Raw genomic sequence first — 27,782 nt, 5'->3', positions numbered from 1 at the left:
AGTCCCCTTCACTATCAGCTGCTCCACCAATCTTAATGTCATCAGCAAATTTGCTGATCAGACCACCTACACCTTCCTCCAGATCATTTACATATATCACAAACAACAGTGGTCCCAGCACAGATCCCTGTGGAACACCACTGGTTACAGGTCTCCAATTTGAGAAACTCCCTTCTTCTACTACTACCCTTTGTCTCCTGTTGCCCAGCCAGTTTTTTATCCATCTAGCTAGCACACCCTGGACCCCATGTGACTTCACTTTCTCCATCAGCCTGCCACGGGGAACCTTATCAAACGCCTTACTGAAGTCCATGTATATGCCATCTACAGCCTTTCCCTCATCAATCAACTTTGCACGTCCTTAATTCTATTAAGTTGGTAAGACATGACCTTCCCTGTACAAAACCATGTTGCCTATCACTGATAAGCCCATTTTCTTCCAAATGGGAATAGATCTTATCCCTCAGTATCTTCTCCAGTAGCTTCCCTGCCACTGACGTCAGGCTCACCGGTCGATAATTACCTGGATTATCCTTGCTGCCCTTCTTAAACAAGGCGACAACATTAGCAAGTCTCCAGTCCTCTGGGACCTCACCCGTGTCTAAGGACACTCCAAAGATATCTGTTAGGGCCCCAGCTATTTCCTCTCTCGCTTCCCTCAGTAACCTGGGATAGATCCCATCCGGACCTGGGGATTTATCCACCTTAATGTCTTTTAGGATAGCTAACACTTCCTCCTTCCTTATGTCAACTTGACCTAGACTAAGCAAACATCTATCCCTAACCTCAACATCCGTCATGTCCCTCTCCTTGGTGAATACTGATGCAAAGTACTCGTTAAGAATGTCACCCATTTTCTCTGACTCAGTGCATAACTTTCCTTCTTTGTCCTTCACTGGGGAATTCTGCCTCGTGTCCCTCATCAGTATATCAGCAGGTTTGTACTGTGCATCTCAGATTCAGTGTTTCATTTCATGGACTTAAGAGTAAACTTTGCTACTTTCTAATCTAAAAATTCCTTGCCGAAGTGTAATTTAAATCAAAATCTCAAAAATGGTGGCATTCTCAACATTATCAACTTCTCTCCTGATTTCCCATCTATGATTCCGTGTAGGTTGGATTGTGTTCATGCTCTAATGTATTCACAAGAGAAGTGGGTCCATGTGAAGTGTAGTCATGGCTAAGTCATTAAAGTGAGGGATTGATAGATGACAGGGGATATTCCTATATAGGCCTGAATCCTCCTGTCTGTGGTCACTGCTATTGAGCAAACCCAATGGGCTGAATGGCCTGCTTCCGTTTCTTCATCTTATTGCGCAGGAGGTTCGTGTGAATTTTAAGTCCACAATGATTCACCCAAGGCTGAACTTTGTCCATGATTAGCTGCATTTCGATGATATGTACTCACACGCTGCATGACTCCAGTGGCTGTATTTGCATTTTTCCTAAAATAAACAATGTAGCACTTTGGCAAGAAATGGCAACATAAAATGCCATAGTTTGATGCTAAGATTGCCACTACTTCAACTGCTGGGAGATATTGATCGTCGGTGTTAATATACACAGGGACAAAGGAAATCCATACAATTAAGTAAACGAGCATGCTGAATGTGATAAATTTGGCCTCCTTGTAGATATCTGGTACTTTCCTGCCCATAAATGCGAGTTGGAAACAAAAAAGTGCAAGTACAGCTATATATCCTAGCATTACGCCAAATGCCACATTGGAGCCTTCTTCACATTTAAGTAGAATGATTTTAGGAATGTCATAACTTTTTACAAAGCGGGGTCCTTTAAGTGTCAACCACAGTGTACAAATAATTATCTGAATTACATTACATGTCAGCAGAATTGGTATGGGTTTATATAATCGCATCATTTTTTGACGATCAACAGGATCAAACTTAAATGCCAGAACGATCTTGAAAGATTTGATCAAAATCCAAGAAACACAAATAGTAAAGCTTATGCCAAACAGGGGCTGTCTAATGTAGCAGCCATAACTTGTTGGTTCACCAATGAAAAAAACAGTACTGACAAAACTAAGGATCAACGAGAAGAGTATTACATAACAGAACATACCTCCAATACACTTAACTGGGGGCGTATTCAAATTCAGCGTAACCATTATAACAACTGCAAGTATTAAAATAACACCCAAACAAGCAAAAACTATAAGGACAATCGCAAATCCATCATTCCATTTAAAGAATTGCGTGGTTCTGTTAAAGCACACTGAACTTCCTGCTTCAGACCACTGGTCGATTGAGCATTTCAAACAGTTGTTCACATCTGTAATGAATTAAAATATCTTTTGTTAGACATCCAAAGCAATCAAATTAATATAACAATACAGATGAAATTATAATATTTGCAGAAAATAGTCTTAATTGCTTTCACATTTTGTATTGTTTAAACGATCTCTATATTCTGTACAAATAATGGCATTACTATCCCAAGATTACTAAATAAACGTGCGCATAACACCTCCGACAAACAATCTGCACTGCGAATACAGTGGGTCGCTGCGTCTATGAAGGTCTGATGAGTGAACACTCAGATTTATGAACGCAATTCCATTCAAGGGTGGAATTTTAAAGTCATTTCCTGTCCTTGCAAACAGCGGCTTTGTATTGTCCTGCGATAACAAGGTGTACAGCTGGATGAACACAGCAGACCAAGCAGCATCAGAGGAGCAGGATAGCTGACGTTTCGGGCTTAGACCCTTCGGCAATTCCTACTATCGTTGTATTGTCCTGCATTGTGTTCTGACTTGCAAATAGACTCAGGAACGGAACATGCTCACAACCCGGGAATTGCCTGTCCTTATTCCATTAACATGCCTTGCTGATGATTTCACATATTGATTATGTTGTAAAAAGTCCCAAATCGCATTTTATACAGATTTACTCGATACCTTCCCCCTCCCGTCTACCGATATGTCAGCCTGAAAATTCACACTAGACTTATGTACAGAACTTGATATTTTTAAATCTAACTGGTTTGAACTCCTGAGATTTTACGAAGTTTGATGAATTTGGAACAATAAAGCATTAATTACGATCTATTAACAAAACATAAAGATAACATTCGGAAGAAATTTTCACGTAAGTGGCTCTTAGTATATGAAGTGCATTACACAATTGACAATTACAATGTAGCCAACGTTTAATAGGAAATTAGATAAACATTTGAAAAGGTGTAACACAAAGAACAGGAAAGTGAGATTAGAGCAAATAAAATCGGATATGCAGTTTTTGCTCAAAACTAAATCTTTGTAACTCTAGAGATCGGTTTGATAGCAATTTGAGAGCATCATGTGACAAAACACAGCACTTACCCCAGCCTACAGAGTAGTATCCCTCTGCACAAGGCACACAATCATAGCAACAGGTCTGTGAGGAATTCACGGTCTTCCTTTGTCCAGGTTTGCAAGATACTGTGCAGTTAGAAAATACAGCCTATGGAAATATAATCATAAGCTGATTCTTCCAGACTGTCATTACCTTCATGTGATGTTGGCAGATTTCAAAAGTTATTTATTTCTTCCACAATCATCAGGGTCACCTTCTTTTAGAAACTGCACTATGGACAAATTTTATTTTGCTTATTGCGATGTTAGGAGTATTCCTTCCAGTCATTTTTTTTAGAAATTCATCTTATCAAACATTCACAGCGGAGTGGTTAAATATACCTAGTGTTGTTACATGATAACTCCATAAACAATCACAAATTTTGTCTTCTGTTTGAAGGTTTTTTTCACATTCCTGTACACATTTGCAACCAGAGTAATAAGTTCAAATTTTGCAACTCATATTTAGGCAATATGATCACAGCTCGGATTGAGGTTCAATTTCAGTCTTGTGTGATGATGTTAGCAGCTGCAATTCCATAGGTTAGTGTAACAAGTTGGGACTGAAGCAACGTAAACAAAACGCGTGTAGGAGGGACAACTTCCGGCATTACTTGTCCCTTAAGTTTCATGTTTATTTTGCCCTAAAGTCAGAAGGTTGTATTTCAAGATAACACAACTGCAATATAAACTGACAAATCACCGTGGTAATAATGAATTTTGGATTGCGAAAAGTGACTTCCTTAAAATAAAGTACCAAGCAAAGATCACCCTGTCCGATTTGGAGGATGCAAAAATATCTAGTTATATTATTCAACAAAAAGCAGTGGGTTCTCCTGCTGTATTGATCAAGATTACTCATGCAATCAACTTCAAATCCTGATGATTTAGTTATTATCTCATTTTTATTTGCAGGTGCTTGCTCAGTGCAAAATTGTCTGTACTTGCCTATACAGCACCAAACAGTGACTGCACTTGAAAATGATTCATTGGTTGCATCTGGAGAGGTTACGATATGGCCGGTTATGTCCTTTTTTTTCTTGAAAGCTACTCTCACTTTTCATTTAAGACAAGAGCAGTGTCCCCCTTCTATGTAGGTTTACTGTCTCCTGTTCTGAGTCATTTTACTAACAGAGAGCAGTTCCTATGTGACACCCAAATTTCTGTGCTATCTGTCAATCTGTGTGAGTAAATCACCGTGGGTCGCTTTGCTCAGTGGACATCATGAGGACGTTAGGACGATAGTAGTTTGAGTTTGAAGGTAAAACCTGATGATTTACACTGCTGTGGTATGCTCCCGTGGGTGGGGTGTCATGGGAGCAGCATGGACTGGAGTTGCACATCAGGATCATCCAGCATCTCTGATCCAGCTGGGAATTGTTCGGTAAACTGACTTTTCTGATAAAATCGCCCTGTGTCTGGAACCCACTGAGAGTCTAACTCAGTCAAGTTCAATATTTACTCAGGGGTAGTTAGAGGGTCACAAATCTACTCTGCACCCCTCCCTCCCCCCAACTGGACATGGACTGGATCCCTGACAACCATTCCTGACCAGATGGCCATCCCTCACCTCAATGGACCTAAACCACCCTCTCCCTACACTGACCTGACCATCAACATCCAGTTCCAGCCCCACCACCAAGACCCATTATTCGTTATCCCCAACAGAATTCTGGCTGAACATTCCTTCCAGCAGGCTGGATCTGACAAACGACGATCACAGGCTGACCTTCCACTCTCTAGGCCTTATCCTTATAGAAGCATAACCCCTCCCCCCCCCCTATATTTGTTAGCCTGTAGGCTCCTTCCACCTAGCAGATCTAATACCTCAACAACAGAAATGACATGACATTCAATTGCCTTAGTCATGAACTCTCCACTTCTGGATTTGACACTATCCTCCCACCTTTGTACCTGGGGCCTTTGATGACCAGGCAATCCTAAGCCTTCATTTCCTCCCCTGGCAACACAGCCACATGATGGAGCAGATATAGTAGGAAATGCAAATGCTGGAGAATCTGAGATAACAAGGTATAGAACTGGATGAACACAGCAGGCCAAGCAGCATCAGAGGAGCAGGAAGAATGACGTTTCAGGTCTAGACCTTTCTTCAGAATGGGGGAGGGGACGGGGACTCTGAAATAAATAGAGAGAGGGGGGATGTAGATAGAAGATGGATAGAGGAGAAGATTGGTGGAGAGGAGAACCCACGCTCGGTTCGCACTAAACAACTGCACCTAACAGCCGCAAACCATTTCAACTCCCCCTCCCATTCTTTAGACGACATGTCCATCATGGGCCTCCTGCAGTGCCACAATGATGGTACCTGAAGGTCGCAGGAACAGCAACTCATATTCCGCTTGGGAACCCTGCAGCCCAATGGTATCAATGTGGATTTCACGAGCTTCAAAATATCCCCTCCCTCTACCGCATCCCAAAACCAGCCCATGTAGTCCCCGCCTCCCTAACCTGTCCTTCCTCGCACCTATCCCCTTCTCCCACCTCAAGCTGCACCGCTGTCTCCTACCTACTAGGCTCATCCCACCCTCTTGACCTGTCCATCCTCCCTGGACTGACCTATCCCCTCCCTAACTCCCCACCTACACTCATCTTTACTGGCTCCATCCCCACCTGTTTGACCTGTCTGTCTCCTCTCCAACTATCTTCTCCTCTATCCATCTTCTATCCACCTCCCCCTCTCTTCCTATTTATTTCAGAACCCTCTTCTCCTCCCCCATTTCGGAAGAAGGGTCTAGGCCCAAAACGTCAGCTTTCCTGCTCCCCTGATGCTGCTTGGCCTGCAGTGTTCATCCAGCTGTACACCTTGTTATCACATGATGGAGCTACTGAATTTACTGACTGGGCAACCTAAACCTACCACCCTTCCCCCTCCAGTAACACAGTTTTCACAGGAATCGCCGAGGCTTCTCAATTCTCTGTTGGACAATAACATCATTAACTGTTGCAAAAGTGGATGTGATTTCAACAAAGATCTTCTTCACTGGTGGGTTTGTGGGTTTCTGACAGGTTCATAACAAGGTCCAAGAGTTTCAAGCACAGAAGATATCCAAAGGTATGTGAGCAATTGGGTTCTGACCATGGTTGGAGCATCTGAGCCAAAATGCTGCTTGGCTACTTTGCATTTCAGCATAAGGCATGTAACAAGGTGAAAGGACACTTATAATTTCTTGTACTTTAAGTACCTGCATTGTAAAATAACCAACCGATTTTATTAAAACTGACGATATTTATTGGTACAGAGGAAATCTTGAGCACATCAAGAAAACATAAATCCATACCTCTGTAATGTTTCTGATAGTCTTGTCATTAATGTAGATTTTTCTATCTAGAACATTATACTCTCCAACTGTTTTAAACTGTACTGTGCCTTTGTCCGTAATCCACTTTATTAAGTTGTATCCATTTACGGAATCTCCAGATTTGTCAAAGTAAAATGGTTTCCCCACTTCAGTGAAATTCACTTGTCTCAGTGCTTCAAGTAGCTACCAAAAAAGGGGTCAATAATTATTATACTCTGTCTTTTAGGCAAGATTGGACATTCAGAGATCAGTTACAACTATATTTTACTACTACTCGTCCATAGCATGCCTAGCATGTGGAAAAAGACCTTTCAGCCCAACAAGTCCACACCAACCCTCAGAGCATCCCACCCAGACCCATTCCCCAAACCCACCTAATCTACACATCCATGAACACTACAGGCAATTTACCACGGCCAATCCATCTAGCCTGCACATCTTTGGACTGTAGGAGGAAACCGCAGCAAACCCACATAGACACAGGGAGAATGTGCAAGCTCCACACAGACAGTTGCCCAAGGGTGGGATTGAATCCAAGCCCCTGGTGCTGTGAGGCAGCAGTACTGACCACTGAGCCACCTAGCTTGTGTTGAAGCCTACAGCAAAGGTGAATCCCATATTTTGTTGATAAGCGAATTAGTTACTTCCACCTATATAATTTCTATTTTTCAGTTGTGAAGCATATATGGAATCCCTATGGCAACACAGATCACATTTCTACCTTTAAAAGGTATCCGTGCATACTGGCTGAAGAAAAGCTATTTTACATGAAACCAATAAATGTAGCAATTTTCAGAGCCTTTTTTCACTTTCATACTGTGTAATAAGCAATACTTGCATTTATGAAATGCTTTCAATGTAAGAAACATTACAAGTTTCTTCACAGGTTGATTAGCTGACTGAAAAATTTGGCAAGAAGCAGCAAAGCATTCTTTCCAAATTTAGATAATGTCTGCTTAAGAATTAACAGTATTTTTTTGGACGATGTCTTTTTTCAAAAGCCATTGCCTTTCGAATTGGCATTGATGAGCCATTAAACCTTAATCAAATACCATATGTCCAGGAGCTACAGTAGGAAAGAATAACAGTCTTCAGTGTTATCATTCACCAATGTAATGGTACAAAAGTTAACCTGATATCAGGGCGTGTATGCCAGCTCACTCCTTGCTCTGCTATATAGTTACAGTGACATTTACCAATTACTTTATAAGGATAATTTCCTGCAAGTAAATAATATTAGTGTAAAGTATCTACCTGCCATGGAGCAAAATTGGAATTTTTTTGGCATGTTCCTTCATGACATTTGAGAAGATTCCTCAGAGCATGAGCTACTGATTGAACTGCTAGGTATGTTGCATATGTGCCACTTGGCTCAATATTTTGAACCAAATAATCGTCATTAAAATCTTCAATAGATTCATTTATTTTGGTACAAGTATGAAGAGATGCTGGTTTCAAAGAACCTGAAATGGAATAGTTTTCTGAGCTTGACTTGTTTGTCATTGTAACATCGTGGGATTCCTCTGAACACGTAAAACGAAGTTGCCTGTATTCTTCAATGAACTTGTTAACAGCCCCAGGTCGTGTCTTGAGGTTCCTTAAGTGTTCTGAAAAACCTGAAATTTGTCCCATCTTGAAAGCCAAGCCAAATATGTTTCCAACTTTTTTAATATTTGGCATTGACGCAACAGCTCTGGATATGGCCCAGGCATCACTGGCAATCCATGTTTTAGTAATATTACGCCAAACTATTTCCTTCAGCAATTTAACGACAATTTGTGATTTAGCAAAGAGAACAAGAACATTTGCGTTAGGAGTAGCTTCAATTTTTGAAACCAAGGCCTGTATTGCCTCATCATGCTGTCTGCTACCAACAAATGATGAAATCTGTTCCTGAAAAGCAATACAAATGTCGAGCTGTTGTGTATTTGAAATGAAATCAGTCATTGCAGATTTGCCATAGTCATCATCTGTTGCAATGACCCCAATCCAGTTCCAATGAGAGTTGCTAATAAATTCAGCCAAGGCCTTTGTTTGATGGATGTCACTTGGAACAGTGCGTAAAAATGACATAAATCGCAACTTGTCACTAAGGATTGCGGCAGAAGATGCAAAACTTATCTGTAAAACAGTTAGAATAAAGGAAAGATTTCAACAAAGGTTCTGCTAAACATATGCGGGGCAAGAACATTTCTGAGATCACATCTGACTTTGAATGGAAGTAGTTTCTCTATAAATTTCCCAGTAGAAACATGGCTGGAGCTTCCTTCACCTACATGTGGAGTCCTGTTTACTTTCAGGAGTCATCCACGGACCTAGCAGGAATAGCTAATATCAAGAAATCTGGCCTCGGTCATGCAGAATCATGGCTACAATCATAAATGTTTCTGTAAGCTTTTTTTTGGACTGGGCTAGGCATAACCAACTCTCAATATCTTTTTCATTAATTTCTGCTTTTTTTCTCTCATAATCTCACTTTAGTTCTGTATTTGTTACAATCATAATTCATAACATATATATTAAACTTTTTCAGTTTTGGCGATCCTTTGACAATCAGAGATTATTTAGCATCAGGTAAAGATTTTAACAGAATGGCACCTGCATGTCAGCCAGAAAGTAAGACCTGGTTGCAGGTGGGAAAACTCTCAATCTGTCTGGAGGAATGATCCTATGCTTCTCGTACTCTATTTACTGTGAAACCATGAGATGTCACAACAGAAGTAGGTCAGTTGATCCATTGTGTCTGCTTTGCCATCCAGCAATTTCGTGGCTGATTTGATAATCCCCAATTTCACTTTCCCGTCTTTTCCCCATATCCGTGGATTAAAAATCTGCTTGTTTTAGCCTTCAGCATCATTAATGACCCCAACCTTGATTGCTCTGTATGGTAAAGAATTCCACAGATTCACCACTGTCTTAATTGGGTGGCCCCTAAGCCTGAGAGTATGCTGTATACTGAGACTCTCTCAGAAGGGGAAATAATCTCTCCATATATACCCTGTCAAGGCCCCAAACTTTATACATTTGAATATTTTTCAATTGCCTTTCACTCTTCTAAGCTCAAAAGGGTACAGGCCCATTCTACTTAACTTTCCACATAATTAAGTCCATCCATGCTGGATCGGCGGCTAGCACAGGGGAAGCAGTCCTGGAGCAGCAGCTGGTGCCGGGAAGCAGTCCCGGAGCAGTGGCTGGCATGGGGAGCGAATCCCAGGCAGAGGCCGGAGCGGGGAGCGAGTCCCAGGCGGAGGCTGGAGCGGGGAGCGTGTCCCAGGCAGAGCCTGGAGCGGGGAGCATGTGGCAGGCGGAGCCCGGAGCGGGGATCGAGTCCCAGGCGGAGGCCGGTGCGGGGAGCACGTCCCAGGCGGAGGCCGGAGCGGGGATCGCGTCCCAGGCAGAGGCCGGAGCGGGGAGCGCGTCCCAGGCGGAGGCCGGAGCAGGGAGTGCATCCCAGGCGGAGGCCGGAGCGGGGAGTGCGTCCCAGGCGGAGGCTGGAGCGGGGAGCGAGTCCCCGGTGGAGGCCGGAGCGGGGAAGCGAGTCCTTGAAGGAAAACCTTGAAGCTTGGTGCAGAAGGGATGGTTGTTGGACTGGGGTCTGGCATGACCAGTCAAACCACATGTGGAAGTACCTATGCTGAGCTCCTGCAATGTAATGTGAATTTGTAATTTGTTTATTTGATGTAATGCCAATCCTTTAACTCTATCTTATTTCTGATTTACTCTTCTAACAACATAAATTAATGAAACAGATTTTCTTTTTTATTCCTCTTTTGTAACAAAGATTTATACATAGTCACTTATTCCTAAGATGGTGCCATGAGAGGTGACATTGCAAAACTTTTCATTGTGCTCCTGTACTTCTGTACACAGGATATTCTATTCTATTTGATTCTAAAGGTAAGGTTACTAGGGAATCTAATGCAAAAAAAGGCCAATAAATCCCCCGGACTTGACAACTTGCATCCCAGGAGGCAGCGACAGAGATACACTTATATTTTCTTTCAAGAATTCTCAGATTCTGGAGAAGTCCAAAAGGAATGGAAAACTGCCAATGTAACATCCTATTTCGAAAAGGAGGGACATAGAAAGCATACAACTGCAGTCCAAATTAGTTTAACGTCTCTCATTAAGAAATGTTGGAGTCTGTTATTAAGAATATAATAGCAGAGCATTAAGAAATGTGTAATATGATCAAGCAGAGCCAATTCAGCCTCACAAAGAGGAAATGATGCCTGACAAAGTTCTAAGAATTCTTTTAGGAGGTAACAATCTAAAACTGAAAAAAGAATTGGGTAGTTTCTTCAAGAGTGGGATAGAAAAATTGTGTATTTCACCTTATAATAGATTTGATGAGATATGAGATAGTATTTAAGCGCGATCAAAACAATGATTGTTTTGCCATACCACTGTTGATATGCAAACCCACAGCAGATTTGGATGAACAATACACATGGCATGACTTGTGAATCTTTATACCTTATTTCCAAGTTGTATCACATGTAGCACAGGAATCATCTCACATCTATCATCTTCATTATCTTTATGTAAACACTTGCAGGAATTTGCATAAAAATTGCTCTCCAAACTAGCTGTAGACAGTCAGAGATAGTGAGAATTGCTGATGCTGGAGTCTGAGATAACACAGTGTGGAGCTAGAGGAACACAGCAGGCCAGGCAGCATTGGAGGAGCAGGAAAGCTGATATTTCGGGTCGGGACCCTTCTTTAAAAATAGGCGAGGGGAAGGGAGCTCTGAAATAAAAGGGGTGGGGTGTGTTGGTGATAGCAGGTAGGCAGTGGAGCGGATAGAGTGGGAGAGAAGACAGACAGATCAAGGAGGCGGGGGTGAAGCTAGAAAAGGTGAGTGTAGGTAGGTAGTGGTGGGGTTTGGTCAGTGAGGTGGGAGGAGCCAATAGGTGGGAGGGATGACAGGCAGGTCAGTGAGGCAGGGAATGGGGTAGGACTGGTCTTGGGATGAGGTCGGGGGTGGGGAGAGTTTGAAGTTAGTAAAGTCCACATTGAGATCATTGGGCTGTAGGCTTCCAAGGAAGAATAGGAGGTGCTCTTCGTCCAGTTTCCGGGTGACATCGTTGTGACACTGGAGGAGGCCCAAGATGGATTTGTCACCATGGAGTGGGAGGGGGTGTTGAAGTGGTTTGCGACTGGGAGGTGTTGTTGTTTGTCATGAACCGAGCATAGGTGTTCCACAAAGCGGTCTCCAAGCCATCAGTTTCCCTGATATAGAGGAATTCACATCGGGAACAGCAGATACAGTGAACCACATGAGTAGATGTGCAGGTGAACATCTGTTTGATGTGGATGGTTTTTTTGTGGCCTGGGATGGGGGTGAGGGGTGAAGTGTAGGGGCAGGTGTAGCACTTCCTGCAGTTGCAGGGAACAGTGCCGGGTGTGGTGGGGCTGGTGGGGAGTGTGGAGCAGACGACGCTGTCATGGAGAGAGCAGACCCTCTAGAAGCAGATAAGGGTAGGGAGGGGAATATATCCTTGGTAGTGGGGTCAGATTGCAGGTGGCGGAAGTGGCAGAGAATGATGCGTTGAAGCCAGAAGTTATTGAGGTGATATGTGATGACAAGGGAGATTTTGTCTTTGTTTTTATTGCAGGGCAGGGGTATGAGGGCAGAGGTGTGGGAAACTCAAGAGATACAGCCAAGGGTTTTTCGACTACTGAGGGGGGGGATGTTGCGTCCTTGAAATATGAGGGCATCTGGGATATTAACAATTGACTATTAATCTAGAATGGCATTGTCACAGTTTAGCCTTTTTTCCCAAAAGCTCAAATATTATTTTTCATGGAATCCCTACAGTGTGGAAACAGCCCTTTGGCCCAACAAGCCCACACCGAACCTTGGAGCAGACCACCCAGAGCCATCACCGTAATCTACACCTCCCTGAACACTACAGGCAATTTAGTGTGGTCATTCTGCCTAGCCTACACATCTTTGGACAGTGGGAGGAAACCAGAGCACCCAGAGGAAACCCACGCAGACACAGGGAGAATGAGCAAACTCCACACAGTCACCTGAGGCTGGAATCATTTTGGGAGCAGATGGGGTGGAAGTGGCGGAATTCGAAGTAGGGAATCATATTCTTGCAGGAAGGTGGGTGAGAGGAAGTGTGGTCTAGGTAGCTGTGGGAGTCAGTGGGCTTGAAACAGATGTTGGTTTTGAGGTGGTCACCAGAGATGGAGACAGAGAGGTTCAGGAAGGAGAGAGAGGTATCAGAGATGATCCAGGTAAACTTGAGGTCAGGGTGGAAGGTGTTAGGAAAGTGGATGAACTATTTCAGCTCCTCGAGGGAGCATGAGGCAGCACCGAATAATCATTGATGTCGCGGAGGCAGAGATGGGGGATAGTACCAGTGCAGCCCTGGGCGAACTGGCAATTACAAGTATAAGTACCCTCTATCTAAAGTCAACTATTTTCAGCTTAAGGGCTGATTCTACTGACTAGTGCTCAATTAGAAGAAGTGCTTGTGCTACTGCTGTTTAAACCTCTAAGAAATGGCAAGACGCGTGGTGACAACCTTAGTTCTCACTTCAACGTTACTGCGGTTTCTGTCCCCTTCTTGTTCTGGAAGCATGACATGGAGATTGTGTGGTGGTAACACCAGGAATGAAAAAAAAAGCTCAAAGATATGGCAAGAGGAGGGGCCAAAAGGTTCTTATCAGGAAGTCATATTCACCCAGGGCCTCCAGGAGGCATTTCTCCAGTTGCAACCTCATTTAGGAACAGTATATGAGGTGACTCTGAGCCACAAAACAGATGGTCACTGAAATCTGCCGCCTCTTATAGGCAGATCTGCAGTTTCAGATCAGGACAACAAGTGACTTTGAGGGTGATGACTTGAAAGCAAAACCACAACTAGGACCATAAATATAACGTAGTCAGGAAGAAAGGCGATAGGTACTAAGGAGAACCTACATTGCCCAGAATGTATGCGAACATGGAACACGCTGTTGAAGTGAATGGCACTGGTGCACTCAAGGGGAGCAGAGACAAACATGTGGGAGGCAGGGAATGGGAAGGATATGTTGACAGAGTTCAATGAACAAGAGAGGGAGCAGCTTATGCTGAACATAAACACCAATGTGGGTGTCTTGCAGTGAATGACCTTTTGTCTATGTTGCAAATACTTAGTGATACCTGTGAAGAGAAATACAAAGATCCTTATGGGAAAAGTGTTGCACAAGAGTAATGCTTTACATACCTGCGGCATAAGTGCTACATTAAATATTCTTGCGATAGGAATCGACAGCTCAGAATAAACTTCTCCTATAACAGCTTTTACAATTGGCTGGTAATCTGTGTAATTGCATCGAACCTCCACGCAATTTTCTGAGCTATTTGTCTTGGAAAGAAGCCTCATTGCAGCCATCACAGCTCTGGTGGAATCTGTACAGGAATCATGTATCTCATATCCAAGTTTAATACCCGGTAGTAGGGTAGAATTGTTAATCATTTCAATAGTGTGTATCATAGACTGGAGCCAGATAAATCTCTGAATGTCAAATCTTTAAAAGAAGAAATATTAAAAAGTTTAATATTTAAACATCATCATATTGATTCCTTGATACTTCAATACACAAAAATACACACGGGTAGCATGGTGGCACAGTGTTTAGTGCTGCTGTGTCACAGCACCAGGGACCTGGGTTGGATTCCAGCCTCGGGTGACTGTGCAGAGTTTGCACATTCTCCCCGTGTCTGTGTGCTCCTCTGGGTGCTCCGGTTTCCTCCCACAGTCCAAAGATGTGTAGGCTAGGCAGAATGACCACGCTAAATTGCCTGTAGTGTTCAGGGAGGTGTAGATTACGGTGATGGCTCTGGGTGGGCTGCTCCAAGGTTCGGTGTGGGCTTGTTGGGCCAAAGGGCCTGTTTCCACACTGTAGGGATTCCATGAAAAATAATATTTGAGCTTTTGGAAAAAAAGGCTAAATTGTGACAATGCCCATCTAGATTAATAGTCAATTGTTAATGTCAATAACAATGTTTATCAGGCATGTAATTTGTGACAAAGGGCATATGGACACAACAGCTGTGTTTTTTTCATAAGAGATGTAACTGCAGACAAATCCAAGGTGGGAAGGGGGAAAGTCATACAAGAGTGAGATTTCTGAAGAAAGGTCACTGGGCTCAAAATATTAACTCTGTTTCTCTCTCCACAGATGCTGCCAGACCTGTTGAGTTTTTCATCAATTTTTGTTTTTGCTTATGAGAGGGAGTCTATTAGGAACATAGGAACAGGAGCTGACCATTCATTGCATTGAGCCTGCTCTGTCATTTAGTACAATCATGGCTAATTGAATACTTTGACGACTTTTATTCATACTATTCCCAAACCCTTTACGCCATTAGTATCAAGCATTTGTCACCCTCTGCATTAAACATACTGAAAGAGCTTCCTTCCATAGCTCGCTGGATTAGAGAATGCCAAAGATTCACAACACTCTGAAGAAAAAAGATACCTATTTCTCCTCATTTTGGTCCTCTCAAATTTATAAATTGTGCCCTCTGGTTAGTAAGTTTGCGTTGAACACCAAAATAGGTGGTGTAAGTGGACAGTGAAGAAGATTACCTCAGAGTACAATGGGATCTTGATGAAATGGACCAATGGGCTCAGGAGTGACAAATGGAGTTTAATTTAGATAAATGTGAGGTGCTCATTTTGGAAAGGCAAATCAAGGCAGGACTTAGACACTTAATGTAGGGCTCTGGGATCCTTTGCTGATCAAAGAGACCTAAAGGAGCAGGTGCACAGTTTTTGAAAGTGGAGTTGAAGGTAGGCAGGGCAGTGAAGAAGGTGTTTGGCACACTTGCCAACATTGTTCAGTGCATTGAGTATAGGAGTTGGGATATCATGTTGCGGCTATACAGAACATAGATGAGGCCACTTTTAGAATACTACATTCAATTATGGTCTCCCTGCTGTGGGAAAGATGTTGCTAAACATGAGAGGGTTAAGAAAAGAGTTACAAGATGTTGCTTGGATTGGAGAGCTTGAGCTATAGGGAGAGACTGAATAGGCTGGGGCTTTTTTCCGTGAAGCAGTGTAGGCTGAGGGATTACCCTATACGGGTGTGTAAAATCTTTTTTTCCCCAGGGTAGGGGAGTCAAAATCTAGAGGACATAGGTTTAAGATGACAGGGGAAAGATTTTAAAGGGACCTGAGGGGCAACTTTTTATGAAAGAGCTTGGTGCTTGTATAGAATGAGCTGCCTAAGGAAATGGTGAAGGCAGGTAAAATTACAGCATTAATAAAGACATGAAGATGGAAACATGAATGGGAAGGGTTGAGATTGACATGGGCCAAATGCTGGTAAATAAGACTAAATCAGTTTAGGATATCCTGTTGTGCAGACAAGTTGGAAAGAAGAGCCTGTATTCAGGCTGTAAAACTTTACGACTCTGTTGGAGTTGATATTTGTTGTGAAAATAGAAGTACAAACGTGAAAACAGTTTTCTTTAAGTAAAAATAGTACTGCACAAATTTACTTCTGAAATCTAGTAATAAAGTGAAAAAATCTCATACCCAAGATAACAAAGTGTGAAGCTGGATGAACACAGCAGGCCAAGCAGCATCTCAGGAGCACAAAAGCTGACGTTTTGGGTCTAGACTCTTCATCAGAGAGGGGGATGGGGTGAGGGTTCTGGAATAAATAGGGAGAGAGGGGGAGGCGGACTGAAGATGGAGAGAAAAGAAGATAGGTGGAGAGAGTATAGGTGGGGAGGTAGGGAGGGTATAGGTCAGTCCAGGGAAGACGGACAGGTCAGGGAGGTGGGATGAGGTTGGTAGGTAGATGGGGGTGCGCCTTGGGGTGGGAGGAAGGGATGGGTGAGAGGAAGAACAGGTGAGGGAGGCAGAGGCTGGCTGGGCTGGTTTTGGGATGCAGTGGGGAGAGGGGACGGGTTGGGCTGGTTTTGCGATGCAGTGGGGAGAGGGCCTTGACCGTGTCTCTCGCATTTTCCGCAACACATCCCTCACACCCCACCCCCGCCATAACCGCCCCAAGACGATGCCCCTCGTTCTCACATATCACCCCACCAACCTCCGAATACAACACATCATCCTCCGACACTCCCGCCATCTACAATCCGACCCCACCACCCAAGACATTTTTCCATCCCCACCTTTGTCTGCCTTCCAGAGGGACCACTCTCTCCGTGACTCCCTTGTCTGCTCCACACTCCCCTCCAACCCCACCACACCCGGCACCTTCCCCTGCAGCAGCAGGAAGTGCTACACTTGCCCCCACACCTCCTCCCTCACCCCCATCCGAGACCCCAAGATGACCTTCCATATTAAGCAGATGTTCAACTGCACATCTGCCAATGTGGTGTACTGTATCCATTATACCCGGTGTGGCTTCCTCTACATTGGGGAAACCAAGCGGAGGCTTGGGGACCGCTTTGCAGAACACCTCCACTCAGTTCGTAATAAACAACTGCACCTCCCAGTTGCGAACCATTTTAACTCCCCCTCCCATTCCTCAGACGACATGTCCATCGTGGACCTCCTGCAGTGCCACAATGATGTCACCCAAAGGTTGCAGGAGCACCAACTCATATTCTGCGTGGGAACCCTGCAGCCCAATGGTATCAATGTGGACTTCACAAGCTTCAAAATCTCCCCTTCCCCCACTGAATCCCAAAACCAGCCCAGTTCACCCCTCCCCCCACTATATCCCAAAACCAGCCCAGCATGTCTCCGCCTCCCTAACCTGTTCTTCCTCTCACCCATCCCTTCCTCCCACCTCAAGCTGCACCTCCATTTCCCACCTACTAACCTCACCCCGCCTCCTTGACCTGTCCGTCTTCCCTGGACTGACCAATCCCCTCCCTACTTCCCCACCTATACTATCCTCTCCACCTATCTTCTTTTCTCTCCATCTTCAGTCCACCTCCCCCTCTCTCCCTACTTATTCCAGAACCCTCACCCCATCCCCCTCTCTGATGAAGGGTCTAGGCCCGAAACGTCAGCTTTTGTGCTCCTGAGATGCTGCTTGGCCTGCTGTGTTCATCCAGCTTCACACTTTGTTATCTTGGATTCTCCAGCATCTGCAGTTCCCATTATCCCATATCTCATACCCAGTTTTTTTTTAACCAGTGTAGTTTTCTTGTATAGCAAAGAAACATACGGTCATTTGAAATTTAACCTCCAAACCATGTTGGTTTACAAATTGTAATGATTTTACAGGAGAAAGGAACAACTAATGAAACACTTACACTTTGCATTTTTCTGCATTTGGTTTATTGCCAGTGTTTACATTTTCCACGAGTCCATGGATTGGAAAGATTCCACCAATAGTGATGTCTCCTTGGCTTTTGGCTCCAATAAGGTCATCAACTGTATCACAAGCTTTCACCGGGCAGTAAAGTAAAAGACAGGCCCAAACATAGGCAGCTTTCACAGTGAACATGGTTCCAAGAAATTTTAGTTGCATAAAAAAAACTAACGAAATAAGAACTTAAATATAACTAGAAAAAAAAACCTTTAAGAAGAAATTATATTTCTCAATATCATACCATTTGCTTTTTTTTAACTGAGAAGACTGGAAACAATTTAAAGCAGCTACCTGTTTTGATCTCAGAAACTTCCAATGCTGTTGTTATTCTGCAGCACACTGATTCTCTGCAAGGAGTTTCTTTTGCTTTTAAAGATATGAAATATCGTTCTGACAGATGAGTTCATACCAGGAACTTCCCTGCCTAATTAACATGTTTGGTTTCTCCCTAAGGTACTCTCACTTCCTGCTTTTATTTTTAGGCTGTTTAGCAGTTCAAGACAGAGGTAACTGGAGACTTGAATAGTTGGTATTGTAATTTTAAAATGAATAAAATATAAATTATTTCATGCTCAGTTTTTGTACACCTGTGTATGAAACCTAAATGCTTATTTGAAAGTGTTTGATGTGGCCATTGTTTCCTGTGGTGTGTAATTAGCAGTGAGGTCTAAGGTTTATTTTCATTCATTCATAAAACGTGGGCATCAGAATACATTGACCATTACAAATTGCCCTTGAGAAGATGCTGGTGAGCCACTTTGTTGAAATGCAGCTATTCATCGGTGTGGGTAAAGCTGTAATGTGATTGGGAAGGGAATCGGAGATTTTGAATTAGCAATGGTGAAGGAGCAATTATATATTTCTGTGTCAGGATGGTGTGTCATATGAAATGAAACTTGCATGTGATGGTGTTCCATTGTACCTGCTGTCCGTACTTCCATGCCATAAAGGACACTGTTTGGAAGATGCTGTTGAAAAAGTCTTAAAATGCTGCAGAAGTTCCTCCTCAATGGGCAATCCCTTACTCTGTAGTTATACCCTCTCATCCTAGAATCTCCCAAAAAAGGAAGCAACTTTCTGGCAACTTGCTGTCAAATTCCGTGAGAATCCTATATATTTCAATGAGGTAACCTTTAATTCATCTAAGCTCTAAAGTGTACAAGCCCAACTGACTAAACCTCTACTCATAAAACAATCCCTCTATACTCATGTTTCTTTTCTTATGTAAGGGACCCAAAATTGTACACAATATTCCAGCTTTGATCTGACTAGTAGCTTTCATTGTTTTAGCAAGACTTTCCTGTTTGTATTTTCAGTTTTCTTTGAAATAAATTCCACCTCCCACTTGCGTTCCCTCTTACCTTCTGAAGTTGTATACTAACATTTTATGATCTGTGCTTGAGGATTGCCAAATCCTGTGTGCTGTGGCTTTATGCAATCTTTGTCTATTTAAATTATATTCAGCTCTTCTGTTCTTCCAGCAAAAGCACATAACTCACACTGTATTCTATCTACCAGTGCTTTTTTGCCCACTGATTTAACTGATTTATCCCTCTGTAAACTTTTTGTGTCATCCTCAGTATTTGCCTTTCCACATACTTTGTTCCACAAACAATGTTTGTTATAGTGCATTCACTTTCCTTATCCAAGTCATTAACATATTATAAATAAAAGTGGCTCCAGCACTAATACCTGCAGTACTACACTAGCTATAGCTTCCATTCTGAAAATACCCACATTTATCCGAGCTCTCTGTGTTAGCCTATTCTCTACCTTTGCTAATATACTATTTCCAATGTCATGGACTCTTATCATATTAAATAGCCAAACATGTGGTACCTTATTAAACACCTCCTGGAATTCCAAATACGTTACTTCTACTGCTTCACCTCTATCTGTCCTACTCGTTAATTCCTCAGATAATTCTAATAAACCTTTCTGACATAATTAACTCTTCATGAAGCCATATAATATTCCTGGAGAAAGAGAGTTGAGTGGGAATGGTCTGGGCCCAGAGCTGGAGCTGACCTCTGCTTATCACAAAACTTATTATACAGGAGTGGTGCAGGTCAGTGTACTGCTGACTCACTGGTCCGGGGATAGCATTTCACGGTTGTCAGCTTGTTAATCTGAACGTCATAGCTGAAGCTGGGAGTCTACCAGATTCACTCTCAATCTTCCAGTAGCTTGTAAAATGTAAACAGTGAGATTTTAAAATGTTGGATATTCATTCAGCAACTCTGAGTGACAATGGAGTCCATTTAATTGAAAGGTGATGAGTGATAGAGTTCCAGGCAGCTTTCCAATTGAATAGCATGATGACATGCAATGTTTTATGTGCATATGCACTGCATTCATGGGTACCCTGCGTTACGTTTTTTCATAGGCATTCCATCTGAGAGTGAACAAACCACCAGTTGAGAGAGAGAGTGAAGTTAAAAAAGGAAGGAACTAGTCCAAGAAGGCAATTCAAGGACTGTTGATTTGACCAGCTTTGTTGCTGCAGTGACCATGTTCCTGGTTTGTTTTGACCATAGGACCATGAGGCTCTGTAGCACTGCATCTCTGGATCTCCAGAGCACTGTGTCTCCGGAACACTGCATATCTGGATCTCTGGAGCACTGGGTCTCTGGAGCACTGCATCTCTGGAAACTGGATCTCTGGAGCACTGTGTCTCTGGAGTACTGGGTAGCATCTCCCTGAGGCTGAATCTCCCTCCCTGAAGAGTTGGAAGTTCTGCCTCTGAATAATTGTTGGGCAATTGCCGTGACTATGGTGCAGCCATTTGACCTCTAAGCCATGCTACATAATAAAATCCAGTCATTTACATTGGGGTGTAGTGAAGCCACTCTCAACATTAAATCCATCCATAATCTCTGTAAAATCATGAGATAATAATAGTCATAGGTCACTTAACCTGTCTAGTCTGCACCACCATTGAATGGGATTCTGGCTGTTCTTGATAATCCCAGTTTCACTTTCCTGCCTTTCCTCACAACCCAATATACTGATCTAAAATAAAAGGCAAGGAGAATAGGTTCAAAGTCCAAATAAAGGAATCATTTCAAACAGACACCATATTTGGCAATGGCCTCAATCATGCCAGCTGGACAGGAAAATGTGTATTGTAGAACTGATTTTATTAGAATTTCTGTAACTATTCTGGGTGGTCCAGTTTCCCCCCACAGTCCGAAGGTGTGCAGGCTAGGTGGATTGGCCATGCTAAATTGCCTGTAGTGTTCAGGGTGTATGGGTTAAAGGGGAATGGGTCTGGGTGAGATGCTTCAAGGGGCGGTGTGGACTTTTTGGGCCGAAGGGCCTGTTTCCACACTGTAGGGAATCTATTCTAATCTATTGTAGGGACAGTTGAGATTTCAATTTAAACCAATTTGTTGATAACATGCCTATATTCTATAGTACACAATAAAAAATTACAATACAGTGTATCAGGAAAAACCACTGTTAAAGGTTTCGTGATCCTAAGAAAGTATTTTGCCCACATCAATTAATTGTCAAACTGAATGCAACTGCAATAAAACCAATTGCGTTGGCAATGTATCTAAAACTGAATTGCACAAGACTTCATTGCCGGCTCAAGTCAGTTCCTAACATTCCCAATTTTAAAAATGATCTTTCTCTAACTACTTTTAGCAATACTGATTGCAGAATTAATCCAAAACTGTACCTTCCCATCCCATAACAAGCCAACGTATTTTGTCTAATGAGACTGTGAAGCATGTTTCAGTACGAAAAAGGTCAACTCTAAACCATTTAAACAAAGAAAGTATTTTGAAATATTTCTCGTCCAAAATATGTCAACTCATACATGGCTCAGGACTTTATTTGTAAATTTTGAAGAATTTGGAACGATTAATTATTTAATATACAGAACATTTGAAACCACTGAACTGTGCTTAAAGGTCCAATTATAAATAAAAAATGAAGTCTTTTTTTCTCAGCACTATTAAGGTAGTTTGTGAGGATATCTTGCGCTCTCGTGTTGCTTCTCCACCTGCTATAGAAAAGGAATGTTTCAACTGACTTGCTACTTTTGCAAGAAAAAGTGGCTGTGATGTTTCTGTTTAGAAAAATAAAGACCACACTTTGTTCGGTTTCTAAAGAAGTGTTTGGTTTGCATAAAAATGGATTGAGTGAACGTGAGAAGCTCCGTTGGCATGTTTCTTGACTACAGTTCCAGCGAGCCGACACTTAGTGTGCATCCTCATGTCAGAAGCTGTCAGGCTATGATTAACAAGGCCAAACTGATTATTCCACAAGGTTCTGAGGAAGCTTTATAAATTTATACATTTAGTTCTGCACTCTCTGCTATAGGAAAGATGTTGTCATATCTTCAGAGAATCATACATTCCCTACAGTGTGGAAACAGGCCCTTTGGCCCAACAAGTCCACACCAAACCTCACAGCATCCCACCCAGACTCCTTCCTCGAAAAGCCACCTCATCTACACATCCCTATGGGCAATTTAGCATGGCCCATTCACCTAACCTGCACATCCTTGGATTGAAACTTGAAAGGGCTTAGAAAAGGTTTACAAGGATTTTGCTGGAGTTGGAGGGTTTGAGCTATGGGGGAGAATAAGCTGGGGATACCTTCCCTGAGTGTCTCATGCCAAGGGGCGACCTTATGAATGTGTACAAAATCATGAGGGGCATGGATAGGCTGAATAGCCAAAAGTCTTTTCTGCAGGCTTGGGGAGTCCAAAACTAGAGGGCATGGGTTTAAAGTGAGAGGGAAAAAGTATTAAAAAGGACCTAATGGACAGCTTTTTACATAGAGAGTGGTGCATGTATGGAATGAGCTGCCAGAGAAGGTGGTGGCAGCTGTACAATTAAAACATATAAAAGGCATCTGGATGGGTACATGAATAGCAAGGGTTTAGGGGGATATAGGCTAGTTGCTGACAAATGGGACTAGATTTATTTAGAACATTTTATCTGCATGGATGATTGGACTGAAGGGTCTGTTTCCGTGTTGTACATCTGTATGACTCTATGGCTTTAAATATGGCCATAAGAAGGGCAATCTTAAGTAAGGAAGATTTATTTATTCATTGTGTGTAGCTAAGAGCAAGAAGCAGATGTAATATAAAAAGGCAGCAACCACAATCATAACTTCCTCTTCTTATGGCTAGATCAGCATTTTTGGACTGAAATCGATCGAGGTTTAGTCCTATGAGGGCATTGTACATTGTGCCATTTTGCGACATTTGAAGACGAGGGTATTTGCACGCCTACCACAAAAATACAATCTCATAGCTCATATAATAGAGGGAGACATCAAGGAACTATGTCTGAGTTCCTTTTAAATACTTAAAAATCTGGAAAAGATACATTGAATATTTTAAAAATTTAGAACATATACTGCTTTCTCGATTTTGGTCATGACAGTACTTATGCAAATTGATTCAGTTAGAAGAGGACAAATCTGCTCGGTTATTCAAACAGATTATAAAAGGTTTGGCATGCAGAGCGCAGCTGAAGGCATAATAGGCCAATTTTATAATGCAAGAGAATGCATTAAACTATGGCACTATGCAAACAAAGTAAAATAATAGTAACCCATTTGTCAAGTATTTACAAGGCTCCAGTTAAGTTATAGCAGGGATCAAGCACTGTGGGTGTAGCACGAATCAAGAGCCTATTCTTTCATCCTGGACCCACAGAACTGCAAGACCAGAACTTCCCATCAGCAGAACGTTCCATCCTAGAGATGCACTGTTGAGTGGAACTTGGGAAGAATCAATATCATATGATTCTGAACTTATTGTATACAGATTCTGGCTTAGTAAATCATATCTGTGTGAAAAGTGTTGACGTGCACCTCTGCACTACACAGATCTGTTACACTGCTTATTGACAATTCATGATATGTAATTTCTCTGAAATCGCTCACCAAGATAACTACAGCATTTCAGCGTTGCAGCCCCAACACAAATGAAAATCAAAATTCGTCTTATTTTTCTTGGAGGAATCAGGCACTCTGCAGTCTTAAATTGAAGTTTACCAACAATTGGTGAAGCGCTAATTTTGGGAGTCTTCATAAAATGTCTGATTCTATGGGTTACCTCACAGAGCTCTATGCTGCTCACCTTATTAGGTATGCTCCATGCCTCTACAATGCCAGTCTTACACTATACTGTGCTTGCCAGCAGCTTAAGTACTCCCCACTGCCAGGACCTACCAGGATTCTCACTGGCGGCACCCATATTTGAACCCTGGCAGAGCACCAGGTCAATTGTTGCCAACCCGGGACTGCCCTTGAAATGTGAAATGCCACAAAATGGTAGACAGAGGCAAGTCGATTCAGTGATTTGTTGATAGGCATATGGAGCTCTTGGTGGGTATGATGATGGGCAAGAGGATCATTCTCTTTCCTTTGGACCACCAAAGGAGACTGAGCCTGGTAACCTAGTCTGAAACTGCCACCCTGGAACAGCGTGATATCAGAGGAATGTCCAACCGAAAGAAAGTTAATGAGTTTTTGTGATAATAAAATGTGAGGCTGGATGAACACAGCAGGCCAAGCAGCATCTCAGGAGCACAAAAGCTGACGTTTCGGGCCTAGACCCTTCATCAGAGAGGGGGATGGGGGGAGGGAACTGGAATAAATAGGGAGAGAGGGGGAGGCGGACCGAAGATGGAGAGTAAAGAAGATAGGTGGAGAGGGTGTAGGTGGGGAGGTAGGGAGGGGATAGGTCAGTCCAGGGAAGACGGACAGGTCAAGGAGGTGGGATGAGGTTAGTAGGTAGCTGGGGGTGCGGCTTGGGGTGGGAGGAAGGGATGGGTGAGAGGAAGAACCGGTTAGGGAGGCAGAGACAGGTTGGACTGGTTTTGGGATGCAGTGGGTGGGGGGGAAGAGCTGGGCTGGTTGTGTGGTGCAGTGGGGGGAGGGGATGAACTGGGCTGGTTTAGGGATGCAGTGGGGGAAGGGGAGATTTTGAAACTGGTGAAGTCCACATTGATACCATATGGCTGCAGGGTTCCCAGGCGGAATATGAGTTGCTGTTCCTGCAACCTTCGGGTGGCATCATTGTGGCAGTGCAGGAGGCCCATGATGGACATGTCATCAAGAGAATGGGAGGGGGAGTGGAAATGGTTTGCGACTGGGAGGTGCAGTTGTTTGTTGCGAACTGAGCGGAGGTGTTCTGCAAAGCGGTCCCCAAGCCTCCGCTTGGTTTTAATGATTTTTAATTTTTTAATTTTTAATGGTTTTAATGAGTTTTTGTGTTCTGCCAAGCTAAGTGTCACTCTTTCTGCTACTGCATCCACCTCCCACCAAGGCTCATAGTCTACCACGCTCACTCTTGCATGCCTTCAGCTGTTTCTAAATATCACATGTCTGAAGATCAACTTTTTTGATGCTGGGGACCCCAGGAGGAGGCCAAGATAGATCATCCAGTCAACATTATTGGTTGAATGTGATTGCAAATGCCTTGTCTTTTGTACTGTAGGGTGTTGGCCTTTCCCATCATTGAGAGGGGAGTATTTGTGAAGCCTTTTAACTCCTGTTAATTCTTTAATTGCTCACCATCAATTACGACAGAATAAAGCAGACTGCAGAGCTTTGAGCTATACATTGGGTGTTGCTTCACTTAGGTCTGTCTATTGAATGCTACTTCTGCTGTTCAGAATAAATATCGTCAATGATGTTGTTTCACCAGGTTGATGTCTCAGTTTTAGGTATGCCCGAAGTGTTCTGGCTTGCTGTGAGGTTTCTTCATTAAACCTGGGGTCGAACCCCTGTTCGGATGGTAAAGCGGGGAATATTCCAAGCCACGAAGTTAGAGTTTGTGGTTGATTACAATGTTGGTGTTGCTGTTTACCTATAGTACTCATTGATGCCCTGTTTTGAGGTGCTAGATCTGTTTTGGATCCATTTCACAGTTAGCACATTGGTAATGCTACACAAGCTGAGCAATAATATATTTTCCTTACTTATTATTGTTTTCCTATTTGTTAACTTTGCAAAGTTGGTTTTGACACAAACGCTAAATTTTATTTGCTGTTTTGATGGCTTATTATGAGAACAAATGCAGTTTTGCCTTTTTTTCCATCATTTAGTGGTAAGGCTTTCTATTGCTTCATTAAAAAGAAGTGATACACAATTCTCATTATTGTATTTTGTGATTTCAATGCAATCATCTTGTAAAGGAGAAAGGTGTAGATTGAGTTTTTGTTAGCAGATCAGAATTTAGACTTCATTAATATCTTTGATGTCATCTAAAATCTCATTATGAAGATATGTAGAAGTTAGAAAATCTGGTTGAACAACATTTCACTTATTAAGTTTCTTATGATAGAAATATCATCTGCAAATATATGGCATTTGCTAGATTCTGTGTGCTTCACCCTCCCAAGCCTGGGGCAGTAGTTTGCAAAGTTTGTTCTTTTTGAATTCAACTAAATTAGTTGCTACAGAACATTGATTGTGGACTAAATTGGATAGCCCTCAAAAAGGATCAGTAGAATCACAATGCATGATTGCCCCTCGACCATTCAATGTGATAAACACGTCATGCAAACTTTGAGCTGCCAGCTTATAATTGCGGTCTGCAGCTAGTACTGAACCTGCTGTTGTGTGGTTGCATACGTCTACAGAGCACACAGGTTAATGTGTCAGGACCACTTAAAGTTAGCCTGCGCCAGTTAAAACCGGATTGCTATCCTTAAAATCAGGCTGCACTTCTTAAGGTTGTTATGTATGCTGACTGCAGCAGGAGTCAAAACATTTTATAGGGGTAAAAACCAAAATAAATTGTGGACGTGGCACAGAAGTCCAGACTGTGTGGCCTGAAGGTCTGAAATGCTGCACTAGAAACCTTGATGCATGATGTCAACAAGATTTGAAGAGGTCATCCTGCGGGTGGAGGGGGTCTGGAGGCTGTAAGGTTAGGATGGGTTGATTTAAAAATAATCCTTTGGCACAGCTTTAAAAATGTTTGAGTGATTTTAGCAGTTCACACTATGTGCCTGGACGTGTTGCAAACACCCATTATTTAGTCTATTGTGGAAGTTTTGGAGTGGTACTTGTGATTCATGTGTGACCCAGATTTCAAGTTGCACAAGTAGTTATCATGCTTTGTGCCAAACTGGAAAGTCAAGCCGCCAAGAACCAGATGTGTCAGACTAGAAGAACACACAAGGCTCAAAGAGACACAACAGCATGCTCTGCTTGAGATCTGTCGAAGGAGTAAGAGAGATGTAAAAAGTACAAATGTAAAGTGGCAGAGCAGAGAAAGAGTAAAGGAATGGTTCAAACTGTTAAGTCAGATAATCAAGGATCAGAGGTAAAGTAAGAGTAGATTTCTATGAATGAATGACGTTTATTGTCACATTCTCACATGAGTACAGTGAAAAGTTTACAAGTCGCCACATATGGTACCTAGGTACGGAATCTTGATGCAAAGCAAAAAAAATTGAAGAAACCGAAGTTAAAAAGTTAAACATTATAGTCCTTCTACTAAAAAGTAGAACAACAAAGAAACACAGTTAACAGTTCGACACCACAATCCATAAGCAGATGGCCACGCTGGGCTTGCAAGGGCTGGACCTATCCCGCTCCAGGGTTGGCCTCACTGCCATGACCACTTCAGGCTGCCCGCTGCTGCTCACACCACTGTCCACCTTGGATATTTTTCTCTTGAAAGTGCTGGAGATCTGAAATAAAAATCGAAAGTGCTGAAGAAATGCCTGTTCTGCCATTCAGTAGAAATGGACTGATCCAACATTGCTCAAGTTCACTATCCTGCTTTTTCTCTGTAACTCTTGATTCCCTACCCATCAAGAATCTA

General features: G+C 42.7%; 1 protein-coding gene across 1 annotated transcript; it reads right to left on the bottom strand.

Annotated features, from left to right (window-relative positions):
• Nucleotides 1-1,323: 1,323 nt before the first annotated feature.
• Nucleotides 1,324-18,322, bottom strand: LOC125452736 (G-protein coupled receptor family C group 6 member A-like). Its single transcript, XM_048531488.2, has 6 exons — nt 17,913-18,322; nt 13,897-14,200; nt 7,927-8,793; nt 6,652-6,855; nt 3,341-3,461; nt 1,324-2,292 (listed from the first exon to the last, which is right to left on the bottom strand). The coding sequence occupies exons 1-6, from the start codon at nt 18,128-18,130 to the stop codon at nt 1,337-1,339; spliced, it is 2,670 nt and encodes an 889-aa protein (XP_048387445.1). The 5' UTR covers nt 18,131-18,322; the 3' UTR covers nt 1,324-1,336.
• Between the last annotated feature and the right edge of the window lie 9,460 nt (nt 18,323-27,782).

Source organism: Stegostoma tigrinum, chromosome 4, assembly GCF_030684315.1.
Source record: "Stegostoma tigrinum isolate sSteTig4 chromosome 4, sSteTig4.hap1, whole genome shotgun sequence".
Lineage (NCBI taxonomy): Eukaryota > Metazoa > Chordata > Chondrichthyes > Orectolobiformes > Stegostomatidae > Stegostoma > Stegostoma tigrinum.
The sequence above is the reverse complement of the archived record's forward strand: the minus strand, read 5'-3'. Positions and strand labels throughout refer to the sequence as shown.

Coding starts and splice junctions, on each gene's coding strand:
- LOC125452736 (XM_048531488.2), bottom strand. CDS start 18,130: ATGCAACTAAAATTTCTTGGAACCATGTTCACTGTGAAAGCTGCCTAT. Junction 8,794..13,896: donor ATGTAGCACTTATGCCGCAG/GTATGTAAAGCA, acceptor ACTGTTTTACAG/ATAAGTTTTGCATCTTCTGC. Junction 2,293..3,340: donor ATACTACTCTGTAGGCTGGG/GTAAGTGCTGTG, acceptor AATTCATTACAG/ATGTGAACAACTGTTTGAAA.